This window comes from Grammomys surdaster, unplaced genomic scaffold (assembly GCF_004785775.1).
Source record: "Grammomys surdaster isolate TR1022 unplaced genomic scaffold, NIH_TR_1.0 655, whole genome shotgun sequence".
Taxonomy (NCBI): domain Eukaryota; kingdom Metazoa; phylum Chordata; class Mammalia; order Rodentia; family Muridae; genus Grammomys; species Grammomys surdaster.
Window position 1 is genome coordinate 260,128 of NW_021605074.1, and position 20,053 is coordinate 280,180.

Here is a 20,053-nt window from a genome sequence, read left to right on the forward strand (position 1 = left end):
AATTATTATCATTGCTTACTTCAAGATCTAAAATACATATCGATTCAGGTGCATTTGTTTCAAGCCTTGACGTCTCCTGAGGCAAATGGTGAAAAAGCTGTTTTAACCATTTTCGAATTGCTGGTAAAGTAGGCAGGGAATTCCATTGCAACCCAAGCCAGGTAAGGTGCTGGAGACTACCATTATGTGCTCGAACGGCACCTAAAACAGATGGGAAATAACTGCCAGGCGCGATACATTTTCTTTGGGTCTTTAGATTACAAAAATAATTTAGCAAAAAAAATGTAATTATAAACTGTTTTTTTCTGTTTCAAAACTGAGGAACAGAATAGCAAAATTTTCACATTTTTACTGAATATATTCATACTTTTACAATTTTTGTTTTTCCAAGACAGGGTTTCTCTATGTAGCCAGTCTGTCCTGAATCTCACCTATCCACCTCTAGCTCCTGAATGTTGGAATTAAAGGAGTATGCCACCATACCCAGCTTCATTTTATAAATTTTAGTAAGAAAAGGTGTAAATGAAGAAAGTTTTTCTAGGCCATCTGAGAAAATAAGGCTCAAGGAAAGTTAAAAATTAAACTTAAAAAACAAAAATTAAACAAAACTAATTTGACAAAAAATGTGTACTTTATATTATCATAATTATAAAAAAGTTTCAAAAGATTTTCCTTTCAATAAGGAGTTATTAACAATGGAATACCATTCTATTAACTTACTGTAAGCATAATAAAAAAGCATGTTTTCTTCTACTAGAAATCTAATATTGAAAAAGCTTATAAAATTCTGAAAGTAAAAAAAGTCTAACTTTCCTAGAAATTGCATTTCTAGAAATTTGCAAGAAAAAAAATCTGTCTCAGTAGTTTCATATTTATGAATCTCCAAGGAATTAATTTCAAAATACATACTATCTATTAATGAAGTTCTCTAACACATTGCCTTTTTGTGATCATCACTGCCTATCTGAAAGGATAAGGATGCTAAAAAGATCAGCAGAATGGAAAAGTGGTCCAGGTTTATAGGAAGAAATAGGTCATCTACATTGAATAAGTATAGCAAGAAAAGATTAACAGCGCTCCTGTCCAAATGGGCATTCACCCCATCAAGGTGGCTGCCACTGGGCTAAAGCTAAACAACAAAGATCAGAACAAAACAAAACAAAACCCTAGAACATAAAGCTAGATCTCACCAAGCAAGAAAAAAAAAAAGGGCAAATACAAGGAAGAAAACAATGGAGAAGATGCAAAGATAGAAGAATCTTAAATACAACTTTCATTAAAACCTGATCAAGCCGGGCGGTGGTGGCGCACGCCTTTGATCCCTACAGAGTGAGTTCCAGGACAGCCAGGGGTACACAGAGAAACCCTGTCTCAAAACACCAAACCAAAAAAAAAAAAAAAAACCTGGTTAAATGAGGCCTTTAGAGTACACCTTTAATACCAATACTTGAGCAGTCTAAGTTCAAGGCCATCATCTATGTAGCTAATTCCAGGCCAGGCAAGGCTATATATACACATAGTGAGACCCTGTTACAAAACTAGCAAAAAGATCTTGTTTCAAATTCTTAGTAGTTGCATATAATTTTAACAGTACCAAAAAAACTGTAAACGAAGTAAATGTTGAATAATACAAAGTACCTACCAAATAATATATACATAGAAATATATACATACACACTATAGGATAGAAAATTCACAAAAGAAGACATATAAATAACTATCTTGCCAGGCAGTGGTGGCACACACCTTTAATCCCAGCACTCATGAGGCAAAAAACAGGCAGATCTCTTTTTCAAGGCCAGCATGGTCTACAAAGCAAATTCTAGGAGAGCCAGGAATACATAAAATATCCTGTCTTATAGGTAAGTAGCTAGGTAGCTAGGTAGGTAAGTAGGTGGGTGAGTGGGTGGGTAGGAAGGGAGGGAGATAAATAGAAACAAACAAACATTTCAAAGAAAATGTTGTCATCTACATACACAGTCTTTAATGTCTATTTCCTGCCATAATAAACCTAGAAAGAATCCAAAATATACTATGACTGTTGAGCCTTCCTGGTAGAAATGGATTATGATGAAGAACATTTCTTTTGAAAGATGCAGCTTACCAGTATCGTATCTAGCCAAGTCATCAGGGTCTGGTGCTTGTCCATCAAGGTTTCCAATATCATCATTACCAAGAAAAGCTCTCTCTTTGTATGAATGACTAGAAAACAGAGCATCACAGAGAGCAGCCTGGCCACTTCTGTTAGCAAAAGATTCCACAACTTCCTTTAGAAAGTCTTGCTTGCCACGACTTAAGTTTAACAACATGTGCCCTGAAAAACAAATCATTTCCATCATTGTATAATGAAACACCAACTATTCACTCCTGTCTCTTAATCAGTTCATTGAGACATCCAAGAAGAAAATAACAAGGTTATCTCAGACCCCATTTTCCAACCTCCAAATCACAGCTGGTCAACAAAAATAGTACGTTATCAAAAAAAATACAGGTTTCACAGTATCTGTGTCTACATAAAGTAAAACAAACAGAAGGGGAAACAAAATGAATTTAAAATGCCAAAGGTATTATCATTTTAGATAATAAGTATAGGAACTAAGTGGACTTCTGACAACAGCCAAGACCAAGCCCTAATGCTTGATCTGATGCGCCGATAGCTAAAACTCTGATGGCTAAAACTGGGTTCTCATATTCCTGCTGTTTTTAAACAACTTTAAGGAAATACTTGTATGTAGGTTCTACTGAAATTTTTTATTCTACAAGTTAAGGATAAGAATTTGTTTTAGCCACTACTTGGATGAAATACTATTACATATTACACAATGGATGGACCACGAAAAATATGGGAAATATATAGTTACAGGGCATTTTATATCATTCCATTTAGGCTGCCCCTGCACAGCAGTGTCTCCAAGCAGTAGTGTAAACAGCATTTGGCTGCAGAAGTGTTTTGCATTCTCAAGAGGGATGCTCTAGCATCTAGATAGAGCAGTTATCTCCACTGGGAAGCAAATAAAATTAAGTAGGTTCTTATTCTAAAGGATGCAATGGTGATTTAGCTTAGTCCTATCCTAGCAAGTACAAAGTCCTAGGTTCAGTCCTCAGCCCACACCCTCTGAGGGACAAAGTGGGGGCAGATATAATGTCTTTTTGGTTTTTTTCCCTAATCTCTGCCATGCCTACCACCTTTGGAAAAGTATGAACAAAATATTAGCAAAATGTGGCAAAAATAAACCAAGTAATTATGAAGGATTATCTGAGTATACTATAAAGACTTTAACTAAAGAAGCCTAAAGAAAGTTTTGATCTTGGGATGGCAAGATGGCTCAACTTTAAGGGCACTTGCCACTAAGTCTGAGGACCTGAGTTCAATCAGAGTCCATGTGGTAAAGAGAGAATCAACTCCTAAGTGATGTACAGTATGAGTGAGTACACATATAACTCAAACATACAAATAAATAAATGTAAGAAAAAAATTTAAGTTTTTTACCATTTCAGAATTTAATCAGTTAAAATACTTTGTTACCTGACTGGCTAAGGCGATCGTGGGCCATTATTTCCAGTAGATTTTGTCCAGCTTCTCCTTTTATTAATTTAACCTTTGGTCTGGGAACCTGGCAATTTTAGAATAAAAAGAATCTAATTCAATGATACTCATATTTCCAACAGTTAGATGTTCTTTTCCATATTATTTTTTGATAATGTCCAGTTAATAATTACAGTTAATTAGAAAATGGCTGACAAGGAAAAAAATTTATGTACTCTATTAAAAAAAACAGTACAAAGAGTATTTTTATTCAGTTGTAGTAGATAGCAGAAGAATCTATTGTGTGTTCAAGGCCTGCCTGTGCTACACATGGACTTTGAAACAAATCAGGACTATGAAAAATCTTGTCAAATACCTTGACCATGGAGAAGCGGAGCATGTGCCTACCTAGAGCCGTCAGCTCTACAGACTAGCAGTGTTCACAGTACAGGAGGTATTCTTTGCACTACCAAAGGAGAATGGTAAACACCAACTGTGATGGCTTGTATATGCTTGGCTCAGGGAGTGGCACTATTAGAAGGCGTGGCCTTGTTGGAGTAGGTGTGTCACTATGGGTGCATGGTTTAAGACCCTTCTCCTAGCTGCTTCAAAGCCAGTATTCTGCAAGCAGCCTTCAGATGAAGATGTACAACTCTCAGCTCCTCCTGCACCATGCCTGCCTGGGTGCTGCCATGGTCCTGCTTTGATAATAATGGACTGAACCTCTGAACCTATAAGCCAGCCCCAATTAAATGTTGTCTTTATATGAAGAGTTCTTGGTCATGGTGTCTATGCATAGATATGAAAACGTTAACTAAGACACCAACCTAGCCACACACCCTTCATTCTACAATGGTGACCTGCCTGCAAGATACACTGATAGTGCACAAAGGTTCCAGGAATGCCCCACCAAATAACTGATCTGGCTTAAGGCCCACACCATTAGAAGAAACCTATGTCCAATGTCGCCTGGGTGACTGAGACTAAATAGGCCAATGATCTAGGGAAAAACCAAATACTACTGTTCTGCTAAAGGAATGTTGCAATAAAATGACTCCTAACAACCTTCTGCTATACTCACAGATCGTTGCATGGCTCAACTAACATCAGGGAAACTGTCTCCTGTACCAGATGGAAACAAACATAGAGACCTACAGCCAGACAATATGCAGAGAATGAAAGACCTAGGAACACTCAGCCCTAAAAAAGAAATGTTTGGATCAAATCCCTCCCCACTCAGGGCTCAGGGAACATTACAGAAGAGGCAGCAGAAAGAGTATAAGAGCCAGGATACAATGAAGGAAACTAAGGAATCAAGGCCTTCTCGATACAACAGGACTGGTGCACATATGAACTCACAGACTGTGACACCTACACAGGGCTTGTGGCCCTGTACTACATAAGGTCCTGGAGCTGAAAGTGAGTAAATAGCCCATTCCTAACCCAAAAGCTATCTCCAATTGACTGCCACTTGCAAATGAAAAAGTTCTCTCCAAGACAGTCTCACTGGAAAAACAAACCACTCTTAGGGGTATGGCCAGCAATAGGAACAAATGAATGACATCTTTGAAGGTTCTTTCTCTCATGTCAGGCAAGTTTTTTGTTTGTTTCCTTTTTCTACCTTACAGGTCCTATGCACATAATTATGGCTTTCAGTTTGGAATTTCTATGAGAATTCTAAGTGTAGTGTGAGTGTCACGACATCTATAACCTTTCTTGTGCTTTTGCTTTAGCTCTTCTTCATCTCACTTTATCATATTCCAGTTTGTGTTTATTTTACTATTTTTGTCTTAGTATTATTCCTTAGATGTCTATCTGTTTTTCTATTAAAGACAGAAAGTGTGTGGATCAAGATTAAAAGGAAGACAGGAAAGAACTGGGAGCGATGGAGGGGGAATCAGAATATATTGTATAAAAGTATTTTCAATTAAAAAAAAATCTTGTCAAAAGAAACAGAGACAGATAGAGAGGATACGAGCAGAGAGAGGAAAGGGAGAGAAAGAAGACAGGAGCAAAAGGAGAGGAGAGAGAGAGAGAGTGGGGAGAAAGAGAAGAAATACATAAAGGGAAAGGGGGAAGGGGAGAGAAAGGTAGAAAGGGAAAGAGAGACGGGAAAGGAAGGAAGAGAAAGTGGAAGGACTGAGGGGAGGCTATGTGGTCCATATATAACTTTTTGAATCAAGCTTAACCCATATTTACAATTACATCTTTAGAAGCTGGAGATGGTTCAGAGTAGTTAAGAGCAGTCGCTGTTCTTATAGAGAGAACCTGGGTTCAATGCCCACTATCCACAAGGTAGCTCACAACTGTAATTCTAGTTCCAAGAGATCCAATACCCTCATACAGACATACATGTAAGCAAGACACACACTAGTGCACATGAAATAGAATCATTAATAATAAAATAAATTTCATCTTTAATATTATGTTCACAGACATGGCGAAGCTGAAAGATCAAATGCTTCACAATGCTCTACACACAAAGAAGCCCAATGTAGACTGTCCACGAGAATGTGGCATTGACACCTGCTTCACCTGTCTAACCAATGCCTTCACCTTGCTATAATTGTTCCTCAGACTAACTTTTCTCTTAATTTTAACACAATATTTATTCACATATTTTTTATACACTATGAAATACTTCTATGAGAAACACAATAGTCTTTCTGAAATGATAACTGCACCTGAAACTGGAAACGGCTTACCTGAAATGCTACGAGATAGCATAATGCAGCCAGCTCAGAAAGAGCTCGCCACTGGATGTCACTCTGCTGACCCATCTTCAAAAGCAGAGAGCCAACATGCATGTAAAAATGTCCTTTCGTTTCTAGGAAAGTAGCTGATAGCTCATCATTTCCACCCACAGAAGATTTCACAGACTGAAGAGCACTATCAAAACTGTAAAATTAAAAGAGTAAACAGGTACTCCACACCTACAACAATGTGACTAATCAGTTTCATTATTTAATTCAAAATAAAATTACTAAGACCTATGTCTTCCTCATTCACACTTCACAGATGAAGCACCCTAGTGGATAATCAAACATTAAAGAGATAGGGGGAATTTTCATCCAGTAGTTAATACTTCACTCTTAAAAGCACTCTACAAAGATATCCTACACCAAAAGAGCTATTAGTCACAACAAAAAGATACAAATCAAATTATTGATAAAATGTGAGTATCTAATACTAAATGAGGATAAGACATAGTTCAGAAATTTTTCTATTTTATATTTTAATTAGCATTTTTAAAATCTAGTGATCAATCCCTATAAGTCCCACACTGTGTGAAGGATTATTTTAAAGCAGCTTATCTCAAGAAATGAGAATGACAGACTTTCTACCAAATAAGATCTAAGGATTTCTAGGGGTTCTCCAAGACTTCTTAGGGGATTCTCTGAGGTTAAATCTATTTGTGTAGTAATACTAAGAAACAAGAAATGTTTTGTCCTTTATATTCATTTTCCCACATGTATAAACGGATTTTCAGAGATTTAAATATAAAACATACAGAGTAACATAGTTGAGAATCTAGACTAAGACAATTCAATTAAGACAATTAAGACAGATGTTATATAACCAAAATGTGTAACAATGTCTTATTTTCTCACAACTGTGTTGTTTAAGAAATCTTTTAACTTTTAGGATATTTCTCTGTATATCCCTGGCTGTCCTGGAACTCACTCTCTGGACCAGGCTGGCCTCGAACTCAAGAGATCTGCCTATCTCTGTTTCCTGAGTGCTGGGATTGAAGGCATCCAAATTTTAACACCATGGTCCAGCCAATCCTTTATTTTCAAAGTCAAATAGTGGCCCATAAACTCCTATCAGGCCCTGTCCTTCTACAAACACAAAGTGATGTTTTTGTAATATGAAATTTGGTTCAAAAAAAAAAAAAAAAAAGAAGTGGGTTAGGGGAACATAAAAACTTATTTGTTATATTTGAATTACTTTGTTCCTAAGCCAAAACAGTGTTTTCCAAAATAATAGTGATGCTAAATGCTTATACTAGCAAATATGAACCTGGCCACTGAATGACAAAGAACTTTCTTACATGATTTTTATTCAAAATTACATTAAAAATAAAATGACAGCCAGAACATTCATTTTGATGTGCATGCCAAAATTAAATATTAAACTGTGAGGCTAATTTTAAAAGATGGACTTTATAGGCAAGACTGAAGAATTCATTCCCTGGGACGCAGAAAATGGAAGAACAGAACTAACTCCTCTAAGTTATCCTCTGACCTCCATACCTGCCCCATGGCATGTGACACCACATACATAAAAGAATGTAACTTAAAAATTACAAAAAATAATTCTCTAAAAATAAGTTGTATATAATTATATAAAATTCCCATAACAGCAAAAGTAATTTTCCTCCGAGTGTTTTCTTGTATAAACTGTAGATAAATTAGAGGAATGCTAATGTAAAGAAACCTAGACCAATTACTGCAAAAAAGAAAATCTGTAATTTGTTAAGTGTGTGCCTGTGCAAACTCTCAACATCAACATACCTTTCCAGTAGCTCTCTACTTTCCTGCACATCTCTGGTGGAGAGTGTAAGCAGCATAAGGTTAGCATAGGCTAGAAGTAAGTCTTTATTGGTTGCTCTCCAAGTACTTTTATCAGAATCCAAACACTGCAGAGACTCCAGATATTCCTATTTTTTAAGGAAAACACAGTTAAGTTACAAAACTTCAGTAGATTTTTGAAAATTTGACCATTTTATGCCTACAAACTCCTTGGCCCATTCTTATTAGAACTGTACAAAACTGAATGTTTTTATACTAGACTTATAAATAAAAATACCAAATACACAGACAAAAACGCACACCAAACTTATTTTCCCAATTTATCCATTTAAATTGAGCTTGGCAAAAGTTTCATTTTACAGTTGTGCTATATCAATGAAAGAAATGTGTTAGGACATTGTAGAGAAACAGCTTTCACCTACCTTAAGTGTCTGTACAACACATGAATTCCACTCTAGACTTGACCGTAAAGCAGTGTTCCTGTCTGCCTCGTGGCAGTGGGCCACAGCATCCTTCAATCTTTTATTTGAACGATAAAGCTCTACCAGTCGGATATTTACGTGAACATCATCAGGCCTTGCATAAAGTTCTGACTGAATCAAGTCAAACAGTTTATTCCATCCATCTTCACCTTTACAATCTAAAAGTTGCTCCTATTGGGGAGAAAGGTCATTAAATGTTGAGTAATACCTAAGTTTCCTCTGCTTCCCAAGTGCTGGGACTAAAGGCATGCACTATCACGACAGGCTAGAACACATTTCTTTATAACAGTTCTAAGCTTTTGACCTGTAGATAATGGACAAGATTTTATTCCAGACAGAGCTTCATTTACACCTTAGCTGCAAGCATGTGCACACGCACACATGTGCGCACACACCTTACTTCCACTGATTACAAAATGATACGATCTACCACACTATTATACAATCTACCATACCAACTACACTGTACAAACTATGAAGCTCTATAATCCCCAAAACATGATTCCAGAAGAATAACTGAGATACCATCTGTAAAGTTTTATGTTGCCTAGTAAGATAACACTCAGAAATGTTTTAAAGGAATTACATGAACATGCTCTTCTGTTAAGTTTGCTACTAAGAAGTATTTAAGCTTCAAAATACTAAAAGTGATTGAATCTTAGTTTTCTTATTCATACGTTTCTTGGTTTGAGGCTTTACCTTTAACTTATATATGGCAGGACTTCCTGGAAAAAGTTTGGCTGCTCTTTCAACCCAGTATTTTGCTCTTCCATCAGTCACATCATTTTTACAAAGCAATTCTGCAATCTTCAACACAAGATCTTTTTGCGTTGGGTTTAATTCCACTGAACGCTGATGTCAGAAAAAAATACATAAAATAGAAAATTTAAATTGTATATAGGTATAAGTACATAAAGTCATCAAAAGACTGTATATATTAAATATTATCTATTTTTTCAAAGATTTTTAAATTTTTTAAAATTATATGTATTTGCACATGAGCACCCACATGAATGTAGGTGCACGAAGAGGCCTAAAGAGGGTGTCAGATTCCGTAAAACTAGAATTACAGGTAGCTGAGCAGTCTCCCATGGGCGCTAAGAACCTAACTAAATACCAGAGTAGAAACAGTCTCATACTGAGCCACCTGTCCAGCCTAAAAAGTCCTATCCCTAAACAATGTTATTTTAAAGCCAGTAAGCATCTATGGTTTTTTGTGGAGTGCTGTGGTACCCCCCATAGCCCATACCTTTCAGTTTAGCACTCAGGAGGCAGAGGCAGGAGGATCTGTGAGTTCAAAGATAGCTTGGCCTACATAGCAAATTCTAGTTCAGCCAGCACTATATAAGATGCCTTCAAAAAACAAAGCCAAAACAAATCTTTGCAAAAACAAATCAAATACATTTTGCATTACTTGGGAAAACTTTAAAAGAATAAATGAAATCATTATCTCTGACCTTTTTTGGCTTTTTTTAAGTTACATTTTTATTTATTCTGTATTCCAGGGCAAACCAGTCAAGGTCACAAGACAACTCCCTCCTTTTACCTTGCAGGTTGCAGGAATCAAACTCAGGCTTAGCAGCAGGTGCCTTTAGCAGCTGGGCCATCTCACCAGTCTGGACTTAAAATTTTGCATTTTAAATATTCAAAATCTCAAGTATGTTCCAAGTTAAGCCACTTAATAGTACTGATGTTTGTTTTTACTATGTAGATAAAATGTGTATAAATTATATATTACATACCATGGGTTATTTATTACGACCCCTGTAAGGCTGCACTTTTTTCTTTTAAATGTGTACTGATTTTTAGCCTGCATGTATGTCTGTGCACTATGTATGTGTCAGAGAGACCAGAAGATGTCTGATGCCTTTGAACTGGAATTACAAAAGGCTGTGAACCATGTGGGTGCTGCAAATGAAACCCAGCTCCTCTGGAAGAGCAGCCTATGCTCTAATTGTTCCAGCCTCACATAACCTGTACTTTAACCATATAATTACCTTATAACATTCTACAGCTTTGTCTGTATTTTCTTCGACTTCATAAAGAAGACCCAAAAATCTGTGGGCTTTAGGGTCTCTCTCTTGCACATTAATATAGGTAGAAATGTATCTGTTTTAAAATAGAAAAATAACAATTTAAACATATATTGTACCTAGTATGTACATTAAAATAATTTAAAATACAAATATTTACAACTAGACTGAAATACTGACAGTGGAATACAGCCTAAACCAAGCAACCATCCAATTATTTTATTGTAGTTCAATTACTGGCTACTGTTACTTATTTAACATAGAGTTCAAAAGTATTCATTTCAAAGTAGCTAATAACCATACGGAGCTAATAACATGTTTATACATTTTACTATGTTAGTCAACATTCAGACACTTTTATCTTATGTGTCTCGAAGTGCCAGCATGTAAGTGTTTGTGCCACAATGGTGCCTGGTGCCCATGGAGATCAGAAGGTGGCACCAGATCTCCTGGAGCTCAAGTTACAGGTGTTTATAAGTCACCACTTCCTCTGCAAGAATAGCATCTGAGTACTCCTAAACACTAAGCCATCTCTCCTGGCCCTCATTTTACTACAAAGTACTACATTTGCCAAATAATTTTTCCACTACTACCTATCAGAAATGAACACATAAATTGTTTTTTCTTCCTGATCACATTTAGTAAAGCATTGAATTTTGCATAAAATAAGCAAAATGATAATAAACAAACAATAAAATTTTAAAGTGAGAATATGAAAAACACTTAAGAACAGTTTCCCAAACTAAGAGAATAGCGTCTAAACAAAAATACATTATGTTATACATAAAATTTATCGGAGATCAGTAACTAAGTGTGACATTAAAGAACTATTCTTGTAAAACCAAGGTTACAGTCTTTCTCACTACCAAGTCCCCTCTCCCTATCACTGCTTTATACTCTGTCGTTCTTTTAACTCCCACCTCTAGGCTACTCTGAGTAAGGCAATTAGAATCAGCTGGTCTCCTTGTCTTATTGACACACAGCAACGACTGAACTGTTAGGTTAGCTGTTCTCTGCTGGCATTAAGTGTTTGTTACTTATCTCCAGCTACTTGAAGCACCAGATATCTAACCAAGAAGAAATTTACAAACAGGAATGAATGATCTCTTTCACCCTACCCAACAGCAATTTTAGAAAAAGTGTTTTAAGTCAAGTAATTTCTGCACTAGATATAAACAGAAACCAGTAAGAAATACTTGTTAGAGGCTCAAACTAACAAATGTCTGAGAGCAATAAATCCCTGCTTCCAGAATACACCTGAAAGGAAAAATGTGTTCTTTAGTAGTTTTTCCTATTACAAGGATGAAAAATTAAAACATTTCCAGTATGGCACTTACTTTTTAGCAAGATCATATTCTTTAGCTTCATAGTACAGCTTTGCAAAATAGAATCCTTTCATTGACTTCTAAAAAAAAAAAAGGAACTAAGTGGTTTTACTAATTCACATTTTGAAATATTGTACAACTTTTTCAAAGTACAAAAAAAAATGCCCTAACAAGTTTAATACTAATTTTTGATATAAAAGGTAAAAAAATGCTGCCTGATGTTCTAAAAGTTAATGGTTCCCAATATTATGATTTCTATTGTAAAAAAATAAATTCAAAAATAGTTAAAACAAACATCAGAAGCTACGTTTCAAGGCATATAAAGTAGTTCATATCTGTAATCTGTAGTCCTAAGTACTCAGGAGGTAGAAGCAAAAAAAAAAAAAAAAAAAAAAATAAAAAATAAAAAAGATGAGTTCAAAGCCATCCTGAGCTAACAGACAGACTCACACAGACACAGACACACACACATACGTACATTTTGTACAGCTTTACTGGCATCACCAGAGAAGTACACAGAAACCAACTTTTCTGGGGAAACATATATGCTAGAAATTATTCCTTTCCTACCATGTGTAAGCAGCCTCCTTGGGAAAGCATTTCAGAACCATTAAGGTACTGGGAATTTCCTGGTCTATGTACTATTTTCTTTACAGAGTAGTATTTACACAAGGATGATTTGTTTTGGGTTTTTTGAGACAGGGTTTCTCTGTGTAGCCCTGGCTGTCCTGGAACTTACTCTGTGGACCAGGCTGGCCTCGAACTCAGAAATCCACCTGCCTCTGCCTCCCAAGTACTAGGATTAAAGGCACCACCACTGCTCAACTCACACAAGGATTTTAAAAGGCTAAAATAAAATTTGGTATTTTGGGCTTTTTGTTGTTGGTTTTTTTTTTTTTAAGACAGGGTCTCATTATGCAGCCTTGGCTAGCCTGGAACACAGTAAGTAGTAGAACCAGGATAGTCTCAAACTGAGAAATCAACCTGCCTATGCCTTCCAAGTGATGGAATTAGCCATATATCACACATATCACGCTTTGAGATTTTATAATCTCGATCTTTATTACCATAAACTGACAAGTCAAATACAGCTACACACAAGATTATGGTCTAGGGGTGGAGAAATGGTGGCTAAGAGTAGAACCCACATGGCAGCTCACAACTGTCTGTAACTCCAGGTTCAAGGATCCAACGCCCTCTTCTAATCTCCATGGGCACCAAACTTGCAAGTGATACATAGACTTACATGCAGGCAAATCTCTCGTACCCATGAAATTAAAAACTAAAAGTTAACAGTGGCTTTGGATACACAAGTATTTGTAGGGAAATTATGTTTTCAAGGGGGGAGACAATCTTTTTTGTGTGATCATATTTATGCAAAAGATAATTTACTTATCTTTGGGCTGTTGCTAACAGAACGGGTTCAGACATTAATGACAGCTGGTAGCTTTAGTCTGCTACCAACAAGCTGTTTCAGCAATTATCCTTCAGAAGGGGGTGGGGGTTAGGAACTAAAGTAGATAGCTCGTGTCTGAATTAATGAACCTAAACCATTATCAGAACATTCTAGCTGAATGCATCAAGGAAATACAGCACTATTTCAGCTAGTCTCCCAGTGTCCTCTCTGACTCAGTCATGACACTGCCACTGTATATCCTTAATGATAGCAATCAAAGTCTTGATTGGTTTTTGTAGGCATTTATCCTTCCCTTCAACTACAGGGTTCACTGAGGTAGGAAGACCCTGGTGGCTAGATTACAACCTCAGTGGTAGGTATTCAACATGTATTGAAGTACACATAACTCTTCATAGGCATAACTTCCTTGGGATGAATTTCATAGTTCCAATAATATAAAAATTTACTTTTCTTTCTATTACTTACTTTCCTCTATAAAGTTTGTATCCATTTGTTCTATTCAGTATTAGAATGTCTAAGAACAGCTGTCCTTTTTTTTTCATTTCTTTAATGTCTAATAACTTAGTAGGCAGAAGAGGGGGGTCACAAAAACAAGACTGATTCCTTAAGCAATGAAATTGTTTTCTTTGCTGTTTACTCTTTAGTGGTAATATGCTAAGAAAAGCTATTCTCACCTGCGAGTCATAAAATTTTCATCCCTATCTTCTTTCAGTTTCTCTAAAATTACTTTGAAATATATCAGTTATTTTTCTGAGTAGTATACACTGGAGTCTTTGTTTCTAAAAGGATATTAACCAATCATCAACTTTCAAGCAATATCTACTAAATAATCCATCCATTCAACAAACCAATCCTTTTCTCCATATTTTGGAAAGAACCAAATTTTCATGTGTAACAGAATCTGGTTCTGTTTCTCTCTCTAGCACACACTGACCTGAAATGCTACTGTAGCCCAGGCTGCAAATGAACTGGATAGCAGGTATGAGCTACTATGCCCAGCTTTTATGTATTGCAGTCTTGATTTATTAATACCTCTTTCTGCTACCCAACTTTACAAATATTTAAAGATTACATTTGAAAATTGAGCATGACATGACAATAACAAGTTATATTTTACTTTCATTTTTTTTTTTTTACAATTTATCCATTTAGCATGTCTGAATATAGGTTATATACACCACATAAATGCCTGATGCTGGAGGAAGCCAGAAATCAGTGTTATATCCCCTAGAACTCAAATTATAAGCCACCATGTGGGTACTGAGAACTAAACCGACATCTTCTGCAAGAACAGTAAGTGTTCTTAACCTCTAAGCCATCTCTCTAGTCCCTTAAACTTTTAGCTAAGTCAGACTAACTTAAATTCAGTATTATCTTTAGTTATTCAAAAACTATATTAATGGTTGGAGAGATGGCTCAGTGGTTAAGAGCACCATCTGCTCTTCCAGAGGTCCTGAGTTCGGTTCCCAGTGACCACATGGTGGCTCATGAGATCTGACGCCCTCTTCTGGTGTGTCTGAAGACAGTGGAAGTGTACTCACATACATAAGATGAATAAATCCTTTACAAAAAACCTGTATTAAATTATACAATCAATGTGTGTATGTGGCTGGAGGTGCTTTTGCAAGTTCATTTGGACAAGTAAAGGAGATATATTGCTACTATAAATTTGTAAACTATACGAACATAATATTTTTGGGAGGCAGAGGCAGGCAGATTTCTGAGTTCGAGAGTTCGAGGCTAGCCTGGTCAGAGTGAGTTCCAGGACAGCCAGGACTACACAGAGAAACCCTGTCTCGAAAAACCAAAACCAAAACAAAACAAAAAAAAAAACCACATAATATTTAAGATAGCTAGGGTTGAAGAGATTGTTCAGTGGTTAAGAGCACTCACTGCCTTCTCTTTCAAAGGATCTTGGTTTGAGTCCCAGCACCTACATGGAGGCTCACAACCATCTGCAATTCCAGTGCCAAGGGATCTGGCCTCCCTGGGCACAAGCACACACAGGATACATAGACATACATGTAGGCAGTACACCTATACACATAAAAATAAATTTAAATTTTTTTAAAGACTAAAATTAGGACTGGCAACATGGCTTCAGTGAGTAAAGGTACCTGCCATTAAGCCTAAAGACCTAAATTCCATCCCTAAACTTCACATGGTAGAACAGAACCAACTCCAGCAAACTTACCTTTAACTTCTACAAACATCAACATACACATATATATGCACGCACGCGCGCGCGCGCGCGCACACACACACACACACACACACACACACACACACACGCTATCCCCACCAAAAAAATGTAGTAAGATAATAAAAAGTATCAAGCAGAGCACTGGTAAGAACATGGAGAAATTGAAGTCTCATAAATTGACAGAAGGAATATAAGAAAGTACAGTCTCTATAGAAGAGTCTGGGGATTCCCACGAAAACAATTAACATACAGCTCAATAATTATTTTTGATATAACTCAAGGGAATTAAGAGCAAGCACACAAACGTTTTTATATCAATGTTTGTTGCATTATATGTATAAGGCAAAAGATATAAACAACCTAAGAGTCAATGAGCAAATCAACCAAAATGTGGCATACTTAAGATAATACATTATCTTATGATATTAACATAATTATCTTATAAACATATAAATATATATATAAATTTCTTATATAAATATAATTTCTTTTATAAGTATCTTACAAGTTATTTTATAATATGAAAATATTCAGCCATTAAAAAAGGAATAAGACCACCATTCCGCCCCCCAAAAAAGCTGGGCAGTGGTAGCACATGCCTTTAATCCCAGCACTTGGGAGACAGAGGCAGATGGTTCTCTTGAGTTCAAACCAGCCAGGTCTACAGTTAGTTCCAGGATAGCCAGGGCTACAGAGGAACCCCATCTGAAAAACTAATTAAAACATAATACAAGGAGTAAGATTCCCAACACCTGCAACATGGTGACCTTGAAAATATACTAAAAGTATAAGATCCTATAAACCCCGGGCTGGGCGGGGGGAGGGTGATGGGGCACGCCTTTAATCCCAGCACTTGGGAGGCAGAGGCAGGCGGATTTCTGAGTTCGAGGCCAGCCTGGTCTACAGAGTGAGTTCCAGGACAGCCAGGGCTACACAGAGAAACCCTGTCTCGAAAAAATAAAAATAAAAAAATAAATAAAAATAAAGATAAAAAAATAAAGATCCTATAAAGCTTAAAAATTAAAAATAACCAAACTCATAAATAGAAAAAGAGGTCACCAGGGGCACAGAAAAGAAGGGTCTGTGGCATTATTTCTTAATGGCTACAGAACTTGTTTGGCATAATTTAAAAAAATATATAAAAAATTTGGAAATAAGGGTTATGACTGAACAACTCACTCTGAAGGTAAATGCCACAAAAGTGAACAATGATACTAGTCAAAACAACAAATTTCTTATAGTTGTCATACTATCCAAATCAATAATAAGCAACCCAACCAACCTTAGATAAAGTTATATTTTTAAAAAATATTTGGGTAGCAGGATGTGGCGGCACAATCCCCGAACTCGGGAAGAAAAGGCAGGTGGATTTCTGTGAGTTTGTGGCCAGCCTGGTCTACACAGTGAGTTTCAGAACATAATAGAAACCCTGTCTCAAAACAAAGAAAAACAACTCAAAAGTTGGATTTGAATACGTAGAGACTTTGAAATGGTTCCTAACATAGTTTAACAACTATTTACACTTTCACATAGTATTAGATACTATTAGTTGAGTACGCTTTATCTAAAATGCTTGGCATTTTTAGATTACAAGATCTTGTTTTTTAAGTGTTTGTTTTTTAGATTTTTAAATATCTTCAAGCATGATAGATATCCTGATGACAAGACCCAAGTCTAAATATAAACACATTTGTCTAATGTACATCTTATAGACAGAAACCTGAAAGCATTTCATATGATAATTTTTGTACCCTGGCATTTTGATTTTGGATCGGCCGAAACCAGGTGTAAAATTTCCAACTTTTGGCATACCAGCACTAAATGAACTTGAGACTTTTAAAATCGCTTTGGATTTGATTGGAGGAGAAGGTTGTAAATTTACTGGACTAGATTATTTAGCCTGTAGAAGCCATCTAAAGAAGAAACTTTAAAGTAAGTAACAAAAAAGTTATGTCATTTTACAAAGGGACTTGTAAATTTATGAACTTTGGTGTATATATAGATGACCATAAAACCCTCAGAGACAGAATTTAACAAATAATATACAACCAAATTGTGCGTTTGTATCCATAAATTGAAGCCCTGGCTCATTGTTTCTCTAGGTCTGCTCTAAATGTCTAACATGAATCATCCTTGGTGTAACAGTAACAAGATCAAAATGCCGCTTTATTGATGAAGAGTCTATACTGTACCAAATTAGTTTACCAATGGCAGAATTTGAGTGTTCAACACCCCCTCCCCCCCAAAAAAAAAACCTGACTCTAGATCCTCCGTACATCTCTCTCCACCGGCAAACACTCCTGAAGAATCCAAAATAAATACAACACACTAATGATCTTTAAAAAAACAAAAAACAAAAAACGGAACGTGTTTCGAAATAACGTTAGAAATGTTAAGGCATTGCAACTACCGCCTGGAAGGAATTCCTGACCTTCCGCCTTTAAATAAAAATCTTAGAAAAAACAAAGACTAGCAGCTTCCAAAAGAGGTTTGGGGAAGAGAGATGGTAAGAAGTGGGGCACAGCAATAGAAGACTCAAATTATGGGCCTTTCGTGTCATTTGTGCTGACGCGCCCTTACTTCGCGCCCTGGCTCGTCCGCGGAGCGACCCACACTACCGTAAAAACCCACCGCCGTGCGGCGTCAGCCTCCCTGGGAGACACGGCCGCCGTGACAGGGCCTAGCTATCCCGGAGACCGAAGACGCCTGCTGGACGAGCCCCGCAGAGCGCCCCACGCCAGCCTACGGAGCCGAGGCCGAGGAAGCCAGGCCCGAGTGGGCCTGCGGACCGCCATGAAGAGGAAACGTTGGCGGCCGCAGTCCCCACGCCTCCGGTGCTCAGCAGCGCCACGCCGCCCGCGACCGCCTCCGCTCAAGCGGGAGCCGAGGCCGCCGGGAGCCATGACGCCGGCGCACACCGCCGGCCTGGCCAGATCTGCTTACCTCTCGGGGCGACGGGGCGGAGCCCTGCACCGAGGCGATGTACCGCTCCACCTCGGCCTTGCTGCGCCTCATCGCGCCGCAGACCAGGCTCCCCGGGAGCGGCAGGCCAGCTCTGGGGCCTACAGCGGCTGCGGTCTCCAGGAGGTGAGCGCCGAACACCCGTGACGCAGCTCTGTCGCGAGCGGATGGGGACGGTGCGTGCGGCGTGCGTCATCACTGTGCGCCACGCTGCAGCCTGACGCGCAGCTCGCTGTCACCCCATCCCACTCCGCCCGCCCTTCAGACCACGTGACTGTTTCGCAACCGATTGAGAATAACTCCCCCTCCCCAAAGTTTTTATTTATTTCACTAGTGCTACGTCACAAAGTGGTTCCAAAATGGCAGTGCTGCTAACAGTGCCCTAAGAAATCCTTTTCGGTGCTGCATCTAGTCAACAGTCGATTTTCTTTTAAAGAGACAAACTTCATCATTGCCTCCGGTTTCAGTAGAATAAAGGTTAATATTGGACAGTGTCTTTCTTAGATAAATCAGAGTGTAAGTATTAGCGTTACATGAAGAGCTGCACCTTCCCGGGGTAGTTGACGATTAGGGGCAGAGAAAGGAAGTGGTGGCTTTCCTGACAAACAGAAACAGGCTTCACGAGGTTTTGAGGAATGATGACTTTAGGTTTCTGTTTGGGTAAGATTCGAAGCGGCCATTTGGACATTGTCAGCAACAGTGCCTTCTGGGGCCTGTTTTGTGACTTAACAATGAGCAGAACAGATTATATTAGAATATTAAAAGTAATGATCTCTTCGTGGTAGGGAGATGGCTCTGCGCTTGCTGCTCCTCTGAAGGCCCAAATTTCAGTTCTCAGCCGCCGGTTCCAAGGCATCTATCTAAATCCGGGTTCTGACCGCTGTAGCACATATGTCCTCATGTAGACACATTTTTTAAGTAATAGTCTCAAGATTGTGAATAAACTGTTGTTAAATGACAACTGCTGAAAAGAATCTGTGTCTGCAAAGACTGATTAAAACCACAGTGGAGAGGTTAGAGTGGTGCAGTTCCAGATGTTAAATACCTTATTGTCGGTCCCAAAACCAGGGAACGGGGGAGGAACCAGGGTTTGGAAGAAAAACTTTTTCTTAAGTCTTGGTGTTTGGGGTAAGGGGAGTCCCAAAACCAGGGAACAGGGGAGGAATCCCATCCTATGGAACAGGCAGCAGTGGCAAATTAGGCTATTGATTGGCAGGGATACTTAACCAGATGGAGTCTGTGTGGTCCATGAAGGTAGATACAAGTGGGTTTCCTGAAGCTTATAAGAATCTTTTTAAATTTATAGTAGAGATAAATTTGTTAACAGCATGAACAATCTTTAAGGTGAGCTCAGGGAAGACAAAATTTTTTTGAAACAGAAAGATCAAGAGGGTCTTTTTTCCTCTATCCAGAAGACTGAATGCACATACATTTAACATAATTTAACACTGTAAGTTTCTTTTTAAAAGAAAAAAAACTTAAAATTTTGATTTTATGACTATGATAGTTGATCATGTAGATTTAGCATGAGAACTATCTTTAGTCTATAGCTAAAAGATAATCAAAGGAAA

At 37.7% G+C, this 20,053-nt stretch overlaps 1 protein-coding gene across 1 annotated transcript in view; it reads right to left on the reverse strand.

Annotated features, from left to right (window-relative positions):
* The window catches only part of LOC114633433 (E3 SUMO-protein ligase RanBP2), a 48,860-nt gene extending 30,324 nt beyond the window's left edge, over window positions 1-18,536 (reverse strand). The window contains exons 1-10 of the mRNA XM_028782007.1: window positions 18,465-18,536; window positions 11,914-11,981; window positions 10,541-10,652; window positions 9,243-9,395; window positions 8,484-8,714; window positions 8,044-8,189; window positions 6,232-6,424; window positions 3,527-3,614; window positions 2,105-2,314; window positions 20-201 (exon numbers count right to left, since the gene is read on the reverse strand). Of these exons, the coding sequence (XP_028637840.1) occupies window positions 20-201; window positions 2,105-2,314; window positions 3,527-3,614; window positions 6,232-6,424; window positions 8,044-8,189; window positions 8,484-8,714; window positions 9,243-9,395; window positions 10,541-10,652; window positions 11,914-11,981; window positions 18,465-18,536 (1,455 nt within the window). The remainder of the gene's footprint in view (window positions 1-19; window positions 202-2,104; window positions 2,315-3,526; window positions 3,615-6,231; window positions 6,425-8,043; window positions 8,190-8,483; window positions 8,715-9,242; window positions 9,396-10,540; window positions 10,653-11,913; window positions 11,982-18,464) is intronic.
* Between the last annotated feature and the right edge of the window lie 1,517 nt (window positions 18,537-20,053).